The sequence below is a fragment of the Heterodontus francisci genome, chromosome 23 (assembly GCF_036365525.1).
Source record: "Heterodontus francisci isolate sHetFra1 chromosome 23, sHetFra1.hap1, whole genome shotgun sequence".
Lineage (NCBI taxonomy): Eukaryota > Metazoa > Chordata > Chondrichthyes > Heterodontiformes > Heterodontidae > Heterodontus > Heterodontus francisci.
This window is the reverse complement of record NC_090393.1, coordinates 36,782,634-36,798,554: the sequence shown is the minus strand read 5'-3', so window position 1 is coordinate 36,798,554 and position 15,921 is coordinate 36,782,634. Positions and strand designations below refer to the sequence as shown.

Here is a 15,921-nt window from a genome sequence, read left to right as displayed (position 1 = left end):
TGGCTGTCTGCTTATAAGTACTCAACTAAGACCCCAATTATCACCCTTCACCTGCATATAATCAAACCACTGACACACAATTAACATATTGTACACTCGACGTTATTAAATTTCATTCCATTAACATGTGCACTATCATTTGTATGTTTACTTCTTCCACAAAAAAATTAAATTGAAAACTTAAAAAATTCAAAATACTACATAATTCTGCAATTCAGTGAGGAGTGTATGAAACTAATGAAAAAATGGCCAATATTCCACATTTTAATTGAAGTTCCTGTAAAGTTTTCAAAACTTTCATAATTATTATTGCACAGGATCAACATCATCTGTCCCATGCAAATATACTGTAGTAAGTTAACATAGCTGCCAAATTTGAGCATATGTGTGCTTTTCTAGCATTCCATAACTCAGCATTTAAATCTCAGATCAGGAAGGAAAAAGCTCACCTTTGCTTGTTTTTCTGCTGCCAGCAATGAATAAAGTGGAAGAACGTACAGTGGAATAGAAGGATCGGACTTCTCAACTATGTATACAAAAGATGGATATATCAATGGCTGGTTTTATAATAACCACATACTTCAAACAACTTCATATAATTTTGTGCTTGGAAATTCCAATTTTATGCCCTTTTGACAATGTTCCAGTGCATTCACGAAAATAGCATTTAATCTGATTATAATGATGGCAATTTTATCCAAGTTTGGGTTAGTCTAATTTTCCATCCTACAAAATACTGAAATTCTTCCAGTGTGTGATGGTGGGAGGAAAGTCCATAAACCATGTACCTTCTTCAGAATCATCACCTTCCCCCAAATCCAGATCTAGATCAGAGCCAACTTCATTCTCATCATCAATTCCTGCCTCTCTATCTTCATCTCCCTCATCCACTGGCAATACAGAGTAATTATCAAGGTTAATCTTTGGCAAATTCTGCAGAAAGAAATAAAACCAAATGTTAGCACAGGTTATTATAGTGACAGTGCTGAAGAACACAAGACTGTTAATCACCTCATGTCACTGTCAGGTCCCAGGAAGGCCAAAGCTTTCAAAGCAACCTGGCAGCCAACCACAGGAATGGAAATAATTCTAAAACTTGAAAAGTTACAAAATCTTATGCAATAACTGAATAGATGCATGGAGACACCCAAACAAAGAAATTGGAGTTACTTTTTGGGTAAAGAGTGACCTCTATTGTCTAGAAAGACAAGGGCGGCAGGCAATGGGAAGACCACTTGCAAGGTCCCCTCCAAGTGACACATTATCCTGACTTGGAAATATATCGCTGTTCATCACTGTTGGGCCCAAATCCTGGAACTCCCTACCTAACAGTGCTATGGGAGTACCTTCATCACATGAACTGCAACAGTTCAAGGTGGTGGGTTAACACCACCTTCTCAAGGGCAATTATGGATAGGCAGTAAATGCTGGCCTTCCCAGTGACACTCATATCCCATGAACAAATTTTTAAAAAGCCTGTGGTTGGTGTCAGTCCATGAAGTCCAGACATAGCTCCATTTTAACTTATACTTCTTGCTCGCTGTTGTGTTGTTTTAATTCTTTAGGTCTGGTAGTCTGTTCTTAGAGTGGTTACCTTATTGATGGCTAAATCCTAAATCTACAGCTCAGGATACACACCAATTATTGGGAACATTAATTTGAACTTAATAAAGCGAGGCTCCAAGGAACACACCTAATGGTACACACACAAAAACAAGAAGCTTGGCCACTCGTGGAATAGTATACATTTTGCACACAAATTGTCAAATGACACTAACTGTTACAATTATGAGCTGATACTGCACATTTCAACCAGTTAATAGGATAAAGTGAGACTGAGATTTGTCGCAATTCAAACTGATTCAGAGGTTCAGAAAATAGAACTTAAAAAAGCGCTGGCCAATTTTTGACTTGTGGACTAGCTTCTGTGTTGTTGCTTTGCTACCTAGCATTCAAGTGAGCATCTTATGCAGAAGAAAGGACTAGATCCTTCTATTTGCCTCCCATGAAAAGACAAGAACCAGCTAGGACACTAAAAATATTAAACAGCTCTAACCAATACTCTCAAGTTTGCTTTGGTGAGGAAAACTTAAATGAGAGGAAATAGAAGGAATGTTTAAAAGTGCAGCAAGATAAATGAGGTGCTTGTGCTGCTTCTTGAGGATCATTCCTCCTGCAGGTGTCTCCAGAGACAGACTCTTCCTGAAGACAAGGAAAACAGTCCTGCTGAAGATGGTATGGGCTTGGAGCTGCTACTGACCTGAATAGCTCAACCTGTGCTTCTTTACTGGGTAGAAAAGCAATCAGAAAAATTGCTGCCTAAAATTGTTTTTCTGTTTCAGGTGCTATTGAATTCACCCCATAAAATAAATGGCAGGGGAAATTCCACAGCGTCAAGATCCTCTGGCACTTGCTTCTCAAGTTAGTTCTGCTTTACAGGCACAGCTTCAACAGTGTAATTTCTCTTGTCATAGCCTTGCGACCAGCATATTGAGCTGATTTTACTGATGGTTACAAGAGGATACGCAGTCTGCAAGCCTGAAAGACATCAGAATACTGTATTTCAAGTATGCATAAAATACCAGAACACGTACAGATTTAGGTTTGGCCTTTTTAAACTTCTTAATTGCTTCAACTGAATCATCTGTGGCAGCATCAGCTTCTATAATTTGAAGGAAAAACAAACAACAGCGTGAATGAAAGACTGGGACTCTACTGTTCAACTGCAGCAGTTCTTATGTCCAATTTCCATCATTAGATTCTGCAGACCACTCATGCTTGGTTGACAACTGTTCTCATACTCCAAATTCCAGCACCAATATGACCATTCATTTTCTTTTGAGTTTACATAGAATTTTAGAATCTAGCCTAGCCAGCAATTACAAGCACTTTACAATGCAACATGATTATGAAAAGTCAAATTCTTAGAGCTGCTCACCAATACAACGTACTATTTTATACAATCAAGAAGGATGTCCTCTGAAAGAGAATACCTTTTAAGAAACATTTTAGGAAAGGAGTTTGGGGTCCTTAGGGTTTTGATATAGATGGTCGGATCTACCGGTTAGATTTTGGCAAAATCGACTGGAACAGTCAACAGATGCCTCCCCTAAACAGGGAGAGCACCACGATTTGATAGGAATGGTTCAAACTGAGGCACCACTGACATTTTTGACAGCAAGATGCAACCCATCAGTTTTACACTCTCTGGAACATTTCCTTAATTTATTTGTAGCAAAATTGTGGGCATGTCCGTTACAAGCAAATTCAGGATTTTGCCACAAATAACGCAAAATCTCTATCCTCCCCCACCCACCTCTGGAAATCAACGGGAACAAAAAGCTTTCAGCAAATTCTTTTCTGGTCAGAAAACTTAAGCTCTGAAGTGATTAGACAGACACCAACAACTTACATTTATAAAGCACCTTTAACGTAATAAAACGTCCCAAAGCACTTCACAAGAGCATTATAAAGCAAAATTAGGCACCGAGCCATTTAAGGTGATTATAGAGCAGATGGTCAAACAAAGTGATTCCTGACAATGCACCAGCCAGCTGACATCAGAGTGCGCCAAGCTGCGCACATGCGCAGCTACATCTCACCAGGACAAAGTGACGCATGCGTGGGATGATGTCACCACGCAGGGCTAATGCCATCACGTATCTGCGCCAGGTCCATCTTCGTGCATGCGCGATAAACCGTCATCGGGTATCTAGCCCCTCACTGGGCTGGAGGAAGCGGCTGAATGGGAGACTTTGAGGCTGCAGCTCTCCCCCCCTCACTCCAGGCCTCGACGCATCCTCCCCTCAGCTGCTCGCTCTAGACCCTGCTGCTCCCCTCCACTCCCCTGGCCAATTGTTGCTCGCTTTGCGCCACCCTGCTCTCCAGCCTCTCGCTCCCCGCTTCCCCCCACCCTCCAGCCACTATCTCTAGGCCGCGCCGCTTCCCTCCTCTCAGTCACTCGTTCCTACGTCGCCCCTTGCAGCCCGCCTTGCTTCTTCGGGCGGCGCATGGAGAATGATCACACATGGGAGTGAGTGGCCGAAAGGAGGGAAGCGGCGCGGCCCAGAAGTCGCCGCTGGGGGGGGGGGGGGGGGGTGCGGAGAGCGAGCGAGCGACCGGAGGTGGCATGAGCAGGGAACAATCGGCCAGTGGGGGGGTGGGGGGAGCAGCGAGGTCTGGAGCGAGCAGCTGAGGGGGTTGGGGGGGAAGCTGCTGGTAGGGAAGGGGTGAAAGCGAGTTGCCAAGGGGGGAGAGCGGCCAGTGGGGTGGGAGCTAGTAGCTGCCTTCGGGTGAAAATCAGTCCTGGTCAGTCATAGAAATGAATCACAATAACGAATTGGCAGCACATTTTATACTCTGCCCGATTTTCTTTTCCATCTAGCGGGGTGCCAATTCGCTATCTTCCAATGCAAATTCAAACATAAAATTCCTTTTGTATTTAATAGGATCACTGGAATATTAAATGGATCTGACGATTACAGTTAGTATCCGAAACTACATAGTATATTACTGGGCTTCCATCCAACTTAATGTAAGGTTAGTTTGTTAGAATGATCTAGCCATAAGCATTTCCTGTGATAAATTGAGCAGGGCCAGCTTTAATCCTGGCAGCTGCCGTTCCAGTTGCAGAACCTGCATCTGCGCATGTGCAAGCACCGTGCCACCTAGTGGCTGCATTGTCAGCAAACGCAGCCATGGTCAAAGTGATAGATTTTAAGAAACTTCTTAATGGTTTAAGGAAGATAGAGCAATTAAAAATCGGGAATGCCCACAAGGCCAGAATTAGACAAGTGCAGATATCTCGGAGGGTTGTGAGATTACAGAAATTAGGAGGGCCACAAAGGGATTTGAAAACAAGGATGAGAATTTTAAAATTATATGACAGTACCATAAAATTAGGCGGATGACATTTTGCATATTAATGGGCATCATCCATTTACAGTAATACCAGATTTAGATTTTGTGCTACCCAGAGCATGTTGTCCAATAGTTAATAGAGGTGCTCACATTGACATATCTCACTTAAATGGTTATAGAAACATAGAAAATAGGAGCAGGAGTAGGCCACTCAGCCCTTCGAGCCTGCTCCGCCACTTATGATGATCATGGCTGATCATCCAACTCAGTAGCCTGTTCCCGCTTTCGCCCCATACCCTTTAATCCCTTTAGACCCAAGAGCTATATCAAACTCCTTCTTGAAAACATACAATGTTTTGGCCTCAACTGCTTTCTGTGGTAGCGAATTCCACAGGCTCACCACTCTCTAGGTGAAGAAATTTCTCCTCATCTCAGTCCTGAAAGGTTTACCCCGTATCCTTAGACTAGGATCCCTGGTTCTGGACTCCCCCACCATCAGGAACATCCTTCCTACATCTACCCTGTCAAGTCCTGTTAGAATTTTACAGGTTTCAAGAGATCCCCCCTCACTCTTCTGAACTCCAGCGAATATAATCCTAACCAACTCAATCTCTCCTCACACGTCAGTCCCACCATCCCAGGAATCAGTCTGGTAAACCTTCGCTGCACTCCCTCTATAGCAAGAACATCCTTCCTCAGATAAGGAGACCAAAACTGCACACAATATTCCAGGTATGGCCTCATCAAGGCCCTGTATAATTGCAGCAAGACATCCCTGTTCCTGCACTTGAATCCTCTCACTATGAAGGCCAACATACCATTTGCTTTTTTTAAACCGCCTGTTGCACCTGCATGCTTACCTTCAGCGACTGGTGTACAAGAACACCCAGGTCTCGCTGCACATTCCCCTCTCTCAGTTTATAGCCGTTCAGATAATAATCTGCCTGTCTGTTTTTGCTACCAAAGTGGATAACCTCACATTTATCCACATTATACTGCATCTGCCATGCATTAGCCCACTCACTCAACTTGTCCAAATCACCCTGAAGCCTCTTTGCATCCTCCTCATAACTCACCCTCCCACCCAGTTTTGTGTCATTGCCAAATTTTGAGATATTACATTTAGTTCCCTCATCTAAATCATTAATGTATATTGTGAATAACTGGGGTCCTAGCACCGATCCCTGTGGTACCCCACTAGTCACTGTCTGCCATTCGGAAAAAGACCCATTTATCCCTACTCTGTTTCCTGTCCACCAACCAATTTTCTATCCATCACAATACACTACCCCCAATCCCAAGCACTTTAATTGTTATGAACAAAAGGCTCCTTCAAGAATGGTCCTCAACACACAATCAGCCAAACCAATACCTCAGTTATACAAATTAAACAAATATGCAATGGCATTTACAAGCAGATGATGTTTGAGTACTGCAGTGCAAAATGTTTACCTTTTACATTGCTGTTAGGCCTATAGGGAAAGGCTCTTCGCAACCTTCTGCACATAGAATGCACCTCAGCCTGTCCTGTCAGAAACACTAAGATACCTCCTATAAGGAAAGAAATAATCACAAATCAAAATTAAACATTTAGATGCAGTCTTTTAGAGTTTAAGTAAAAAGACAAATTTTGAGTAAAAACAGTCAACCAAAATTTAGTCCCAATTGGAAAAAGGCAAAACTATATCAGATAATTTAATACTTGAGGTCAAATTCTGTGCAAAGGTACCTTTTCAAGTGCTTAAAGAATTAGATATTTTTACAATTGACTAAGATAATATGCACACTGCTGAATGACCAAATCAACTTTTAGTAAAAAATGTTTTAAATGCTAAACCTATGCTTTTATTTTGGTATTGACACATTGAGCACAATTTGTGGACAAATGGCCCAAGATGTGGAGAATTCTAGCTATCCTCTACAAAAAAATTTTCAAACACCAAGATGGAATTAGAATAGAGTGAAAAGCAATAACGCGTGAAAGGAAAGTAAGGTAAATTTTGGTAATTTTCTTACCTGGAGGTAACATCCGATGAATTTTGCTAACTTTCCTAAAAGTCTCTCCTGTGTAGTCATCAAGCGGAGTCCGCTTGTTAAAATGAACAGTGACAGGAAACTGTCTGGCATCCACCTTAAAGAATTATCAGAGGAACTATTAGATTATCCCATTGTAATAAAAGCAAAATACTGCGGATGCTGGAAATCTGAAATAAAAACAAGAAATGCTGGAACCACTCAGCAGGTCTGGCAGCATCTGTGGAAAGAGAAGCAGAGTTAACGTTTCGGGTCAGCGACCCTTCATCGGAACTGACAAATATTAGAAAAGTCACAGGTTATAGGCAAGTGAGGTGGGGGTGGGGCAAGAAATAACAAAGGAGGTCTAGATTGGACCAGGCCACATAGCTGACCAAAAGGTCACGGAGCAAAGGCAAACAATATGTTAATGATGTGTTGGAAGACAAAGCATTAGTACAGATTAGGTTTAAATACACTGAATAGTGAACAGCAGCAAGTGCAAACCTGAAAAAAAACAGTGGGTAAGCAAACTGAACAAACTAAGATGAAATGAAATAAATGCAAAAAAAAAGATTGTAAAAAATGTAAAAAAGAATGTAAAAAAAAAAGAAAAAATTACTAAAAATGAAAGATTATCCCATTGTACTCAGTTTGAAAGTGCTTTTCCTCTGTACAACGAAATGGCAATATAGATTATGAATAGATGGAAGTAACCCCCTCAAGTGTGCAATAAAATCTGAGAGTAGATGCGTTAATGTTTTCTTATGACATACTTTATAAAATGACATATCCAAAGTGAACTTTTCTGCTGTACATTAACATGGTGAGGTTACCTGAACGACAGGGGGAGGAGTTGGAAAGAGTCTCTTGTTTCCTGTGAAATCCTCCACGCGTAGAGTGGCAGACATGATAATCAGTTTCATTGACTGCCCTTTCTGTTGGGAACAAGCAAAATACTTACTGAGGCTCATTCTATAAGTACAGTGGCAAATGATTACTAGTATAAAGTAACCACCTGGAATGTTAAAATGGCTCTAACATTATGTTGATAAAGCCAATATATGAAAATCAGGGTTTCGTGGATTCCATCTGTCAATTTTATTTGGTAAAATTTCTCCAATGGCTAGACCTTTGAATATTTTAACCTATTATAAACCACACAAGGTCCCTCCCTCAACACTACTCATGGAAATAAAAGTTTAATAAACTATATATTCTAATGTCAGGACATACAGAATATCTTCCCATAATTTTGTATCCAAAATATTACACACAATATCGATTATCCTTCACCACCAGTGGATTCTTCGCCTTCCTACCACATGGCTGCATTTATCACAAAGGTGAGGGGGGGGCTGTATTTTACATTAAAAAGGGTATTTTCAGCTCTCCCCTTTTATAGCTTTGCAATGCCAGAAATCATTCCGACAGAAAAGAGAACGATAAGATTTATTCCCAGACCTTTGTCTACGGTTCTTAGCATTTGGAAGGATACCTCAAGGTAATTGTACTTGCCTTCATGTAGGGAAATGCCTGCTACTTGCTTTCAGCCTTTCTAATACAGCATGGCTGGGACTGATAACATGCAATGGGGAGGGCGGAAAGAATGGTAAACATTAACCACATTGTGACAATATATCGTGCAGCTTGGTGGCCCTCCCTCTTGTTCTTTGACTTGTATAAGTTGTGACCAACTCAATGATTCTTCATTATTCTACAGATAAATAAATTATTAAATGAATGGAATGCTGACTATCCCTTGAAATATCTCAACTGGTCTATTGCTTTATTTTGGAAGTCCAGTGAATCGAAAATGTCACTACTGACAGTACATTAAACATCTAAATAAAAGAAATCCTTTTTAATCCTAAAGAAATCCTTTTTACCTTTGCTCGAAGAGGAACAATACGAGATAGCAGGCCAATCAGGATGTCTGTATACACACTCCGCTCATGAGCTTCATCTATAACAATCACTTTGTATTTTGTGAGCAAAAAATCCTGAAAGATTGAAAGGCCAACATGGATACAGGAAGGTCAACAAAACTAATGAACAACAAAAGCCAAGCCTTAACTGGACTGTATACAAAAAGTTCCTGTTACTCAACTGCATCATCAGAGTTTGTTATATACAGCACATCTTCACCACTTTTAAGTGCCAAATAATACATGGTGAAACTGAAAAATCAACCAACCATTAGCACATTATCAAAATCTAGGCAACTTTGATGTGCAGTTCCACTTAGCTGCTTACATACTCGTATACCTATAGCTTGTAGTATAACCCTGGAGAATAGCATGTTGCTAGAGTATCATATTAATGGAGCTCAGTTCTGTAACTCAGACTGCCTTTTGAGACACATTTCTCAAGGGCTCTTAACTGGGCATTACTAAGTACAATGTACTTTTGCAAACTTTAGCAAAATATTAAAAACTTATATTGAATTTTGCACTATGCATGGTTGTGTTTATCAGTTTGTTTTTAAAAACTGTGATCCTCAATTTTCTTCACATCACAACATCATGAAGGTGAGCAACTTCACACCATTCTAGCAATGCATCAACGGCTCTTGGTCTGCAGTCAAACCCATAAATGAACCAGAGGTTCTGTGCAGACAGGATAGTCGAACAGAGGCAACTAGGATTATGTGCTCTGACAGATGCACGTGTCCCAAGTTCATTTTGCAGCATTAAAGTTAGCAATAATTTAGTAGCTGCAGAAAAAAAAACATTTGGACAAATAGTTCTTTAAATGTAAATCAGTCCTCAGCAATCAATTGCTTTTCTAACTCAACATTCGGTAAAGAAATTCTACTCACCCTCTGTACTTCTTTTAGAAGCACACCATCTGTCATAAACTTTATTTTTGTGTCTTCAGTTGTATTTCCTTCATATCGTATTTGATATGAAACCACCCTTCAAAAGCAACAAGTTAAATATTTAGTATTGCTACAGTACCCTACAATATCAGGCAATTCTCAACAGATGATCGTCAGTGAAAAATCTGAGTATGTGCATATCAGATAAAGACATAACTGATGGGAAGAAAACACAAAAATTAGGTTAGACATACCTACACCACTCTTGCATACAGCTTAGCAATTAGCATGACACTAAGCCTGGGAACATGGCCTGTGCTTACCCCAAGAGGTGCATGCGATTGTTAGATAACATAATTCAGATTTCCAGTTTTAAAAATGACTAAAATTTACCCTCTGATAAGCAATTCTACCAGTGGCAAAGTTTAAACACTACAGCATTACAATGGACAAATGATTGGTACCCAATATCGTTTTATAGTCATGGCTAGTTATGGATTAGGGCTCTACGGCCATATCACAGAATCCTTACCGTGCAGGAGGCCATTCAGCCCATTGTGTCCACACTGGCTCTCTGAAAGAGCAATTCCCTCAGTTCCATTTCCCTGCCTTCTGCCCGTAACCCTGCACATTCTTCCTTTTCATATAACTGTCTAATTCCCTTTTGAATGCTTCAAAACCTGCCTCCACCATATTCTCACGCAACGCATTCCAGACCTTAACCACTCGCTGCGTGAAAAAGATTTTCCTCATGTCACTTTTGCTTCTCTTACCGAATACTTTAAATCTGTGCCATCTCGTTCTCGATCCTTTCACGAGTGGGAACAGTTTCTCTCTATCTACTCTGTCCAGACCCCTCATGATTTTGAATACCTCGATCAAATCGCCTCTCAGCCTTCTATTCTCCAAGGAAAACAGTCCTAACTTCTCCAATCTATCTTCATAACTGAAATTCCTCATCCCTGGAACCATTCTCGTGAATCTTTTCTGTATTCTCTCCAATGCCCTCATGTCTTTCCTAAAGTGCGGCTCCAAAAACTGGACGCAATACTCCAGCTAAGGCCAAACTAGTGTCTTATACGAGTAGAACATAACTTTGTTGCTCTTGTACTCTATGCCCCTATTAATAAAGCCCAGGATACCGTATGCTTTATTAACCGCTCTCTAATATATGCTGGTTTGTTTAGTTTGAACTCTGTGGGCCTGAAGGTTTGCAAAACTACTGTTTTTTTGGTACTGTTGCCTCAATGAAGGATAAATCCCAAATCAGCACAGCAAGATCTGTTAGCATCAGCAACCTGAAATATAACCAGATTAGTGCAAGGATGGATTTAAACTTTATGTATGTCTCAAAGGCTCCTTCGTGTGCACACATGGTCCAATAGGGCAAAATCTTGAACACTGTTGGACCAATTACCACCCACCCCCCACCAAAATCCATATTATGTTTTCAAGAAGTAACAAATTTCAGTTCAGATTAAGAAACATTTTTACCTGTCTGAAAGATTCATTTCGGTTGCAACTCGCTGTGACATGTTTATAGCTGCTACTCGCCTGGGCTCTGTAATGCCAATGATTCCATTACTACTGTGGACAATGATCAGAGAAATGTTTATGGTCTGATGCTTACAGCCAAATAGATTCACACTTTACAATGTTTTTCTAAGCAATAATTAGGGATAACTATGGATTGAATTCAATAACTAAACATTCTGACAACACAAAATTTGCACTAAGTACTGAGATCCCATTTCCTAAAAGCAAGGGGCTACGTGATTTGACTCACGGACAATCCTCATTACCTCTGGTGATTATTAATCATAAAAGGAAAGATCTTATGAACAAAGGCAAAACATCCTGAACAGCCTAGTTCATATTAAAAACAGAAATAGACATAGTAAGGGAACTGTTTTATTGATACCCAGTCATAAGCTGACCAAAGTATGACATGTCTTTTTTGTGTTGTGTGATAGTAAATTGTACTAGGAATAATGCACTAACCCAACTAATCATGTGCCTGAAGAATTCCTTTACATAAAAATATCTTGTAAATCCTGTTATTTGACAGAATACTCATACAACTGACACAAGTATAATGGGTATTAGAATCTCACCACTCTAGCATTTGCAGGTAAACTCCCATGTTGAATGCTGTAATACAGAGAGATACGTAGCATAGTGGTTATGTTACTAGACTAGTAATCCAGAGACCTGGACTGATGATCCAGACACACAAGTTCAAATCCCATAATGGCAGCTGGGGAATTTAAATTCAATTAAATAAATCAAGCAGAATAAGAAGATAGTTATCAGTTAATGGGACTTTTTAGGGAAGGAAATCTGTCTTCCTTACCTGGTCTGGTCTATAGTTGACTCTTAATTGCCCTCCGAAATTGCCTCGCAAACCATTCAGCTACTCAGTGCTTGCCACTACCTTCTCAAGGGCAGTTAGGAATGAGCAACAAATGCTGGCCTTGCCAGTGTTGCCTATCCCATGAATAATGGGTATTGTAGGGTAAAATTAGATGATTGTACAGAAAGAAACCATTTTCCATCAGTAGTAAAATGGGTAAAATACAATTTGCAAATACCCTGTGCTTATCTATGTTTATCTTAAGAAGCAATGAATACATTTTATATATATCAGTATCTAGCTACACCATTTTTAAGCATAAAGTGCAATATACCTGGCATATCCAGCTTCGTACAGAAACTGGGGCACTTGTGTAGTTTTACCACTGCCCGTCTCACCGCACACAACGACCACAGGGTTATGTTTAATGGCCTCCATGATAACTTGCTCTTCTGCTAGAATTGGTAACTGCAGACGAGCTTCCTGGAAGAACAATCAGAGAACGTCTTTCAAGATGGTTCACTGACACAACTATAAATTGCTAATAAAAACGCTTGTCGATTAACATAAATAGGTGCAGGAATGAGTCTGCTGAAAGATGTTTATAAACTGGACTTTTTTCAGCGTTCCCCTTTCCACAGATGACCCAACTCTGGTGGCTGGCATCAAGAGTTGCTGAAATTCACTGATTAACAAAAACTCCCAGAACAAACTTGTAGCTTTGTAATTCGGAGGCAAATGCTTTAGGTCAAACAGTCAAGAGACATTTATTCAAATCTAGGTATGTGCATGGCATAGGAAGTGTTAAAATGGCAACAAGTTGGCAAATTAATAATGAGGTTACCAACTGCAAACAACATACTACTTTAAATCCCTCTTTTCTAAACAATGTACTTCCAACAGTTCCATTTCATAATCGCAGCAGTATCAAAATTAGAAACTACTATGGAAATATTTAACACCGGGACAAAGACAGACACCATTAAAAAAAAAACTTTCTGATCCATTTTGATCTGTTCAGTTGACAGTTTTTACAGTTGACATACTCATAAGGGAATCTAAAAGAAAAGAATACCATTTTCTCTGTAACAAGTAGGGTTTGTACTCCTCTCATATCAGTTCAGTCACTATGGTAGGCATATAATAACAAACCTGCAATATGTATGTGCACAAGATGGCAGCGTGACATGATTTCTACGCATCACAGTATGATATTAGTCATAGGGAAATTACTATAATATGAGAATTGCATTTTAAGAATACTGACTGCTGTCAATGTGAATTACTAACTCCAAATCAAGACTGAACTAAAATTATGAATGAAAATAGCATATTTTACAGTATACCAAAATTAAGCACCTGAATCTTTGGGGTTCTATCCACTGGAATGAAAATGGCAGGTTCTGAGAAAGGCTGCTGCATCAGGTTTTGGCTGGTTTTCTTATTAACAGTCACCAATGCTGACGGTTTCTCAGTCACTGCCTCTGGACTGTTTGAGGAGTTTTGAATTTGTTCATTGTTGTTGACATTCTTCTCTTCTGTACCTGATCGTGCGCTGTCACTTTCCATCTTCTCTGCATTGTTCACTTGTTCTTCCTCATCTGAACTGTCTGAAGTTGTGCTGCTCTCAGACTCTGGTGCTTTCTCCACAACCTCAGAGTTTCTTCTGAGTCTTTTCCTATTGGCCCCGCTAACACTGCTGATTCTGCACTCACCGCTAAGTTCCTGTTCAGACCTAAAATATAGAAACAGTGTCAAACCTTTCCATCAAATCAAAAAGAGAATACTAAGTAGGAATTAATACAATGCTTTTCCATGAGTAACGGCAAGTATAAAACGGATAAACTGTCACCAAGTTATTCAGGCATCCTTCATGCATGGAACAGTATTCAGCAACTGAATATATGACATCCAATTTACATGCTGTAGGGTAAACATTGATTTTATAGTTCCCGTAGATGAGTTATCTTGGCCAAAAATGGTTCAAGGAAAGATAAAACTAAAATATTCTTCCTTCAGCAAACTGCCACCTCCCATGTAGGACAATTGTGCTTGGATCTCCACTCTTCCCACTTTAATCCTTAGAATAAAAATGCTTCAATCACAACAGGCACTCAAGCTGATCTTTGATGACACAAAAGTACAAATGGAGTGTCAAAAGTAAATGGCATTGAGTGATGTGAGGATGAGCTGGATAAATACCCTGTTATTTCAGAACATGGAGACATATGGCAAGTGCTGCTTTTGTCAGCTTTTTTATGTCTAACATTTCTCAAATTGGAAGTTGCCAACAAAACACTTTAATTCTTTCAATTACAATTCAAAAATTCAACTACAAATTCTAGTACAAGTTTGACAACAGGTTGAAACTTAGGTATACAAATTAAAAATAAATACAAAATCATTTTTGAAATTTAAATATATTTTAGATCAAGCAGAAGAAGTTTCCAGTTCTACAACAACCAGAATCTTTCCATAGTGCACTTGAGGTGAATGTAAAGCATTCAGTGCCCATTCAAACCATGGAACTTTAATTCACCAAATAATTCTCTTGATGAAAGATTTAAAAAATGACATACAGCTTAGGCTGGTACATGCGTTTTCCGGTGCCTATTTTAGAGGTGGTGTAGAAAAGCTTCAACTCGGACTCTGAGACCTGGCATTCTGCCAATTTATTCAGAATATCTTTTCTCTGTGACGGAAAATGGAAAAATGTTGGAATGGTTTAGAGCAACAGAAAAATATGTACATTTTGTTAAGCAAGACAGGTAAAAGCTTATTGCTTTTTGCACTCTATCAATGCCTTGACCATGTCTTGTTATAATCAGCAAGTTTAATGGTATTTTGGCATTGAGTGTTTTATTATAGGGATAAACAGTCGATCATTTAGAAAAACCTGCAATTTTGGACAGTTAATTAAATAGAATCTTATGATGAATTTCTATGAAATTGCACCTTGTACCAAGACACAATTGGGGTGAATTTCCAATAATTTCTCAGCTGAGGGGAGTTGGGGGGGTGGTTTGGAGTTTGGGCCATGGACAGATCTTTTACCTGCCCTCATGTCAAGGGGCCATGCCAAGGAAAGCTCTTGGCTGCCCCAGGAATATCATCCTTAAAAGGCCGCAACACAGCTCATACTAGCTGACAAGAGCTGGCGTGAATCCTCCTGATGCCTCAGACCCTGGCAGACGTAAGAAAGTCAATCCTGGAGGGAATCAATAATCTTACTGTATCGGAGGTATAGTTGCCATTACAGCCACTCTTTCTTAGCCCAGGTACCTATCGTGGGGCAGCTATATGCTGCTGATGTACCTTTGCAGGTATGATGCACTCATTCTGAACATGTTAATGACCGCATTCCCGGGATTTGGGACAGGATTGGTGTCAATGGCTGCAGGATGTCCCACTTCTTCTTTATTCCAGCAGCAGGGCAGGTCTCTAGAATTTCAGCCCCTTATTTATCTTAAACAATCATCTACCATCAGAAATCAAAAACATGCAAATTTAAAGGGATATCAGTGTTAAAACACCCTTATTTAAACAGGGCTTTGCCTATATACACCAATGTTTATTAGTGAGCTTCATAGTTAACCTGAGCTTTCTTTTCTTTCTGTTCCAGTATTTTCTCCAACTGTTTCCTCTGCTTCTTGCTCAGAGGTTGCTTCAGTTTTCTAACATCTTCGGTCACCTGTTTTCTTTTCACCCTTTTTGCTGGTAGAACCAGTGCATTACTCTCATCCACTCCTTTTAGTGTAACTTTATCTGCAACAGAATAAGTGATTTTAAAATTTCATTCAAATTTTGTGTTACTTCTTTCTATTCCTTCACGAGATGTGGTGTCACTGGAAAGGCCAGCATTTGTTACCCGTCG

General features: G+C 39.8%; 1 protein-coding gene across 2 annotated transcripts in view; it reads right to left on the bottom strand.

The window, feature by feature from the left end:
* The window catches only part of dhx37 (DEAH (Asp-Glu-Ala-His) box polypeptide 37), a 32,728-nt gene that overhangs the window by 14,487 nt on the left and 2,320 nt on the right, over nucleotides 1-15,921 (bottom strand). Inside the window, exons 3-15 of one of the 2 annotated variants that reach the window (XM_068055070.1) lie at nucleotides 15,643-15,812; nucleotides 14,627-14,739; nucleotides 13,407-13,782; nucleotides 12,382-12,530; nucleotides 11,189-11,281; nucleotides 9,695-9,791; nucleotides 8,763-8,876; nucleotides 7,710-7,811; nucleotides 6,877-6,991; nucleotides 6,313-6,411; nucleotides 2,595-2,662; nucleotides 789-933; nucleotides 450-526 (exon numbers count right to left, since the gene is read on the bottom strand). In XM_068055070.1, coding sequence (XP_067911171.1) covers nucleotides 450-526; nucleotides 789-933; nucleotides 2,595-2,662; nucleotides 6,313-6,411; nucleotides 6,877-6,991; nucleotides 7,710-7,811; nucleotides 8,763-8,876; nucleotides 9,695-9,791; nucleotides 11,189-11,281; nucleotides 12,382-12,530; nucleotides 13,407-13,782; nucleotides 14,627-14,739; nucleotides 15,643-15,812 — 1,718 coding nt within the window. The remainder of the gene's footprint in view (nucleotides 1-449; nucleotides 527-788; nucleotides 934-2,594; nucleotides 2,663-6,312; nucleotides 6,412-6,876; nucleotides 6,992-7,709; nucleotides 7,812-8,762; nucleotides 8,877-9,694; nucleotides 9,792-11,188; nucleotides 11,282-12,381; nucleotides 12,531-13,406; nucleotides 13,783-14,626; nucleotides 14,740-15,642; nucleotides 15,813-15,921) is intronic. The other variant, XM_068055071.1, reaches the window with a different exon arrangement.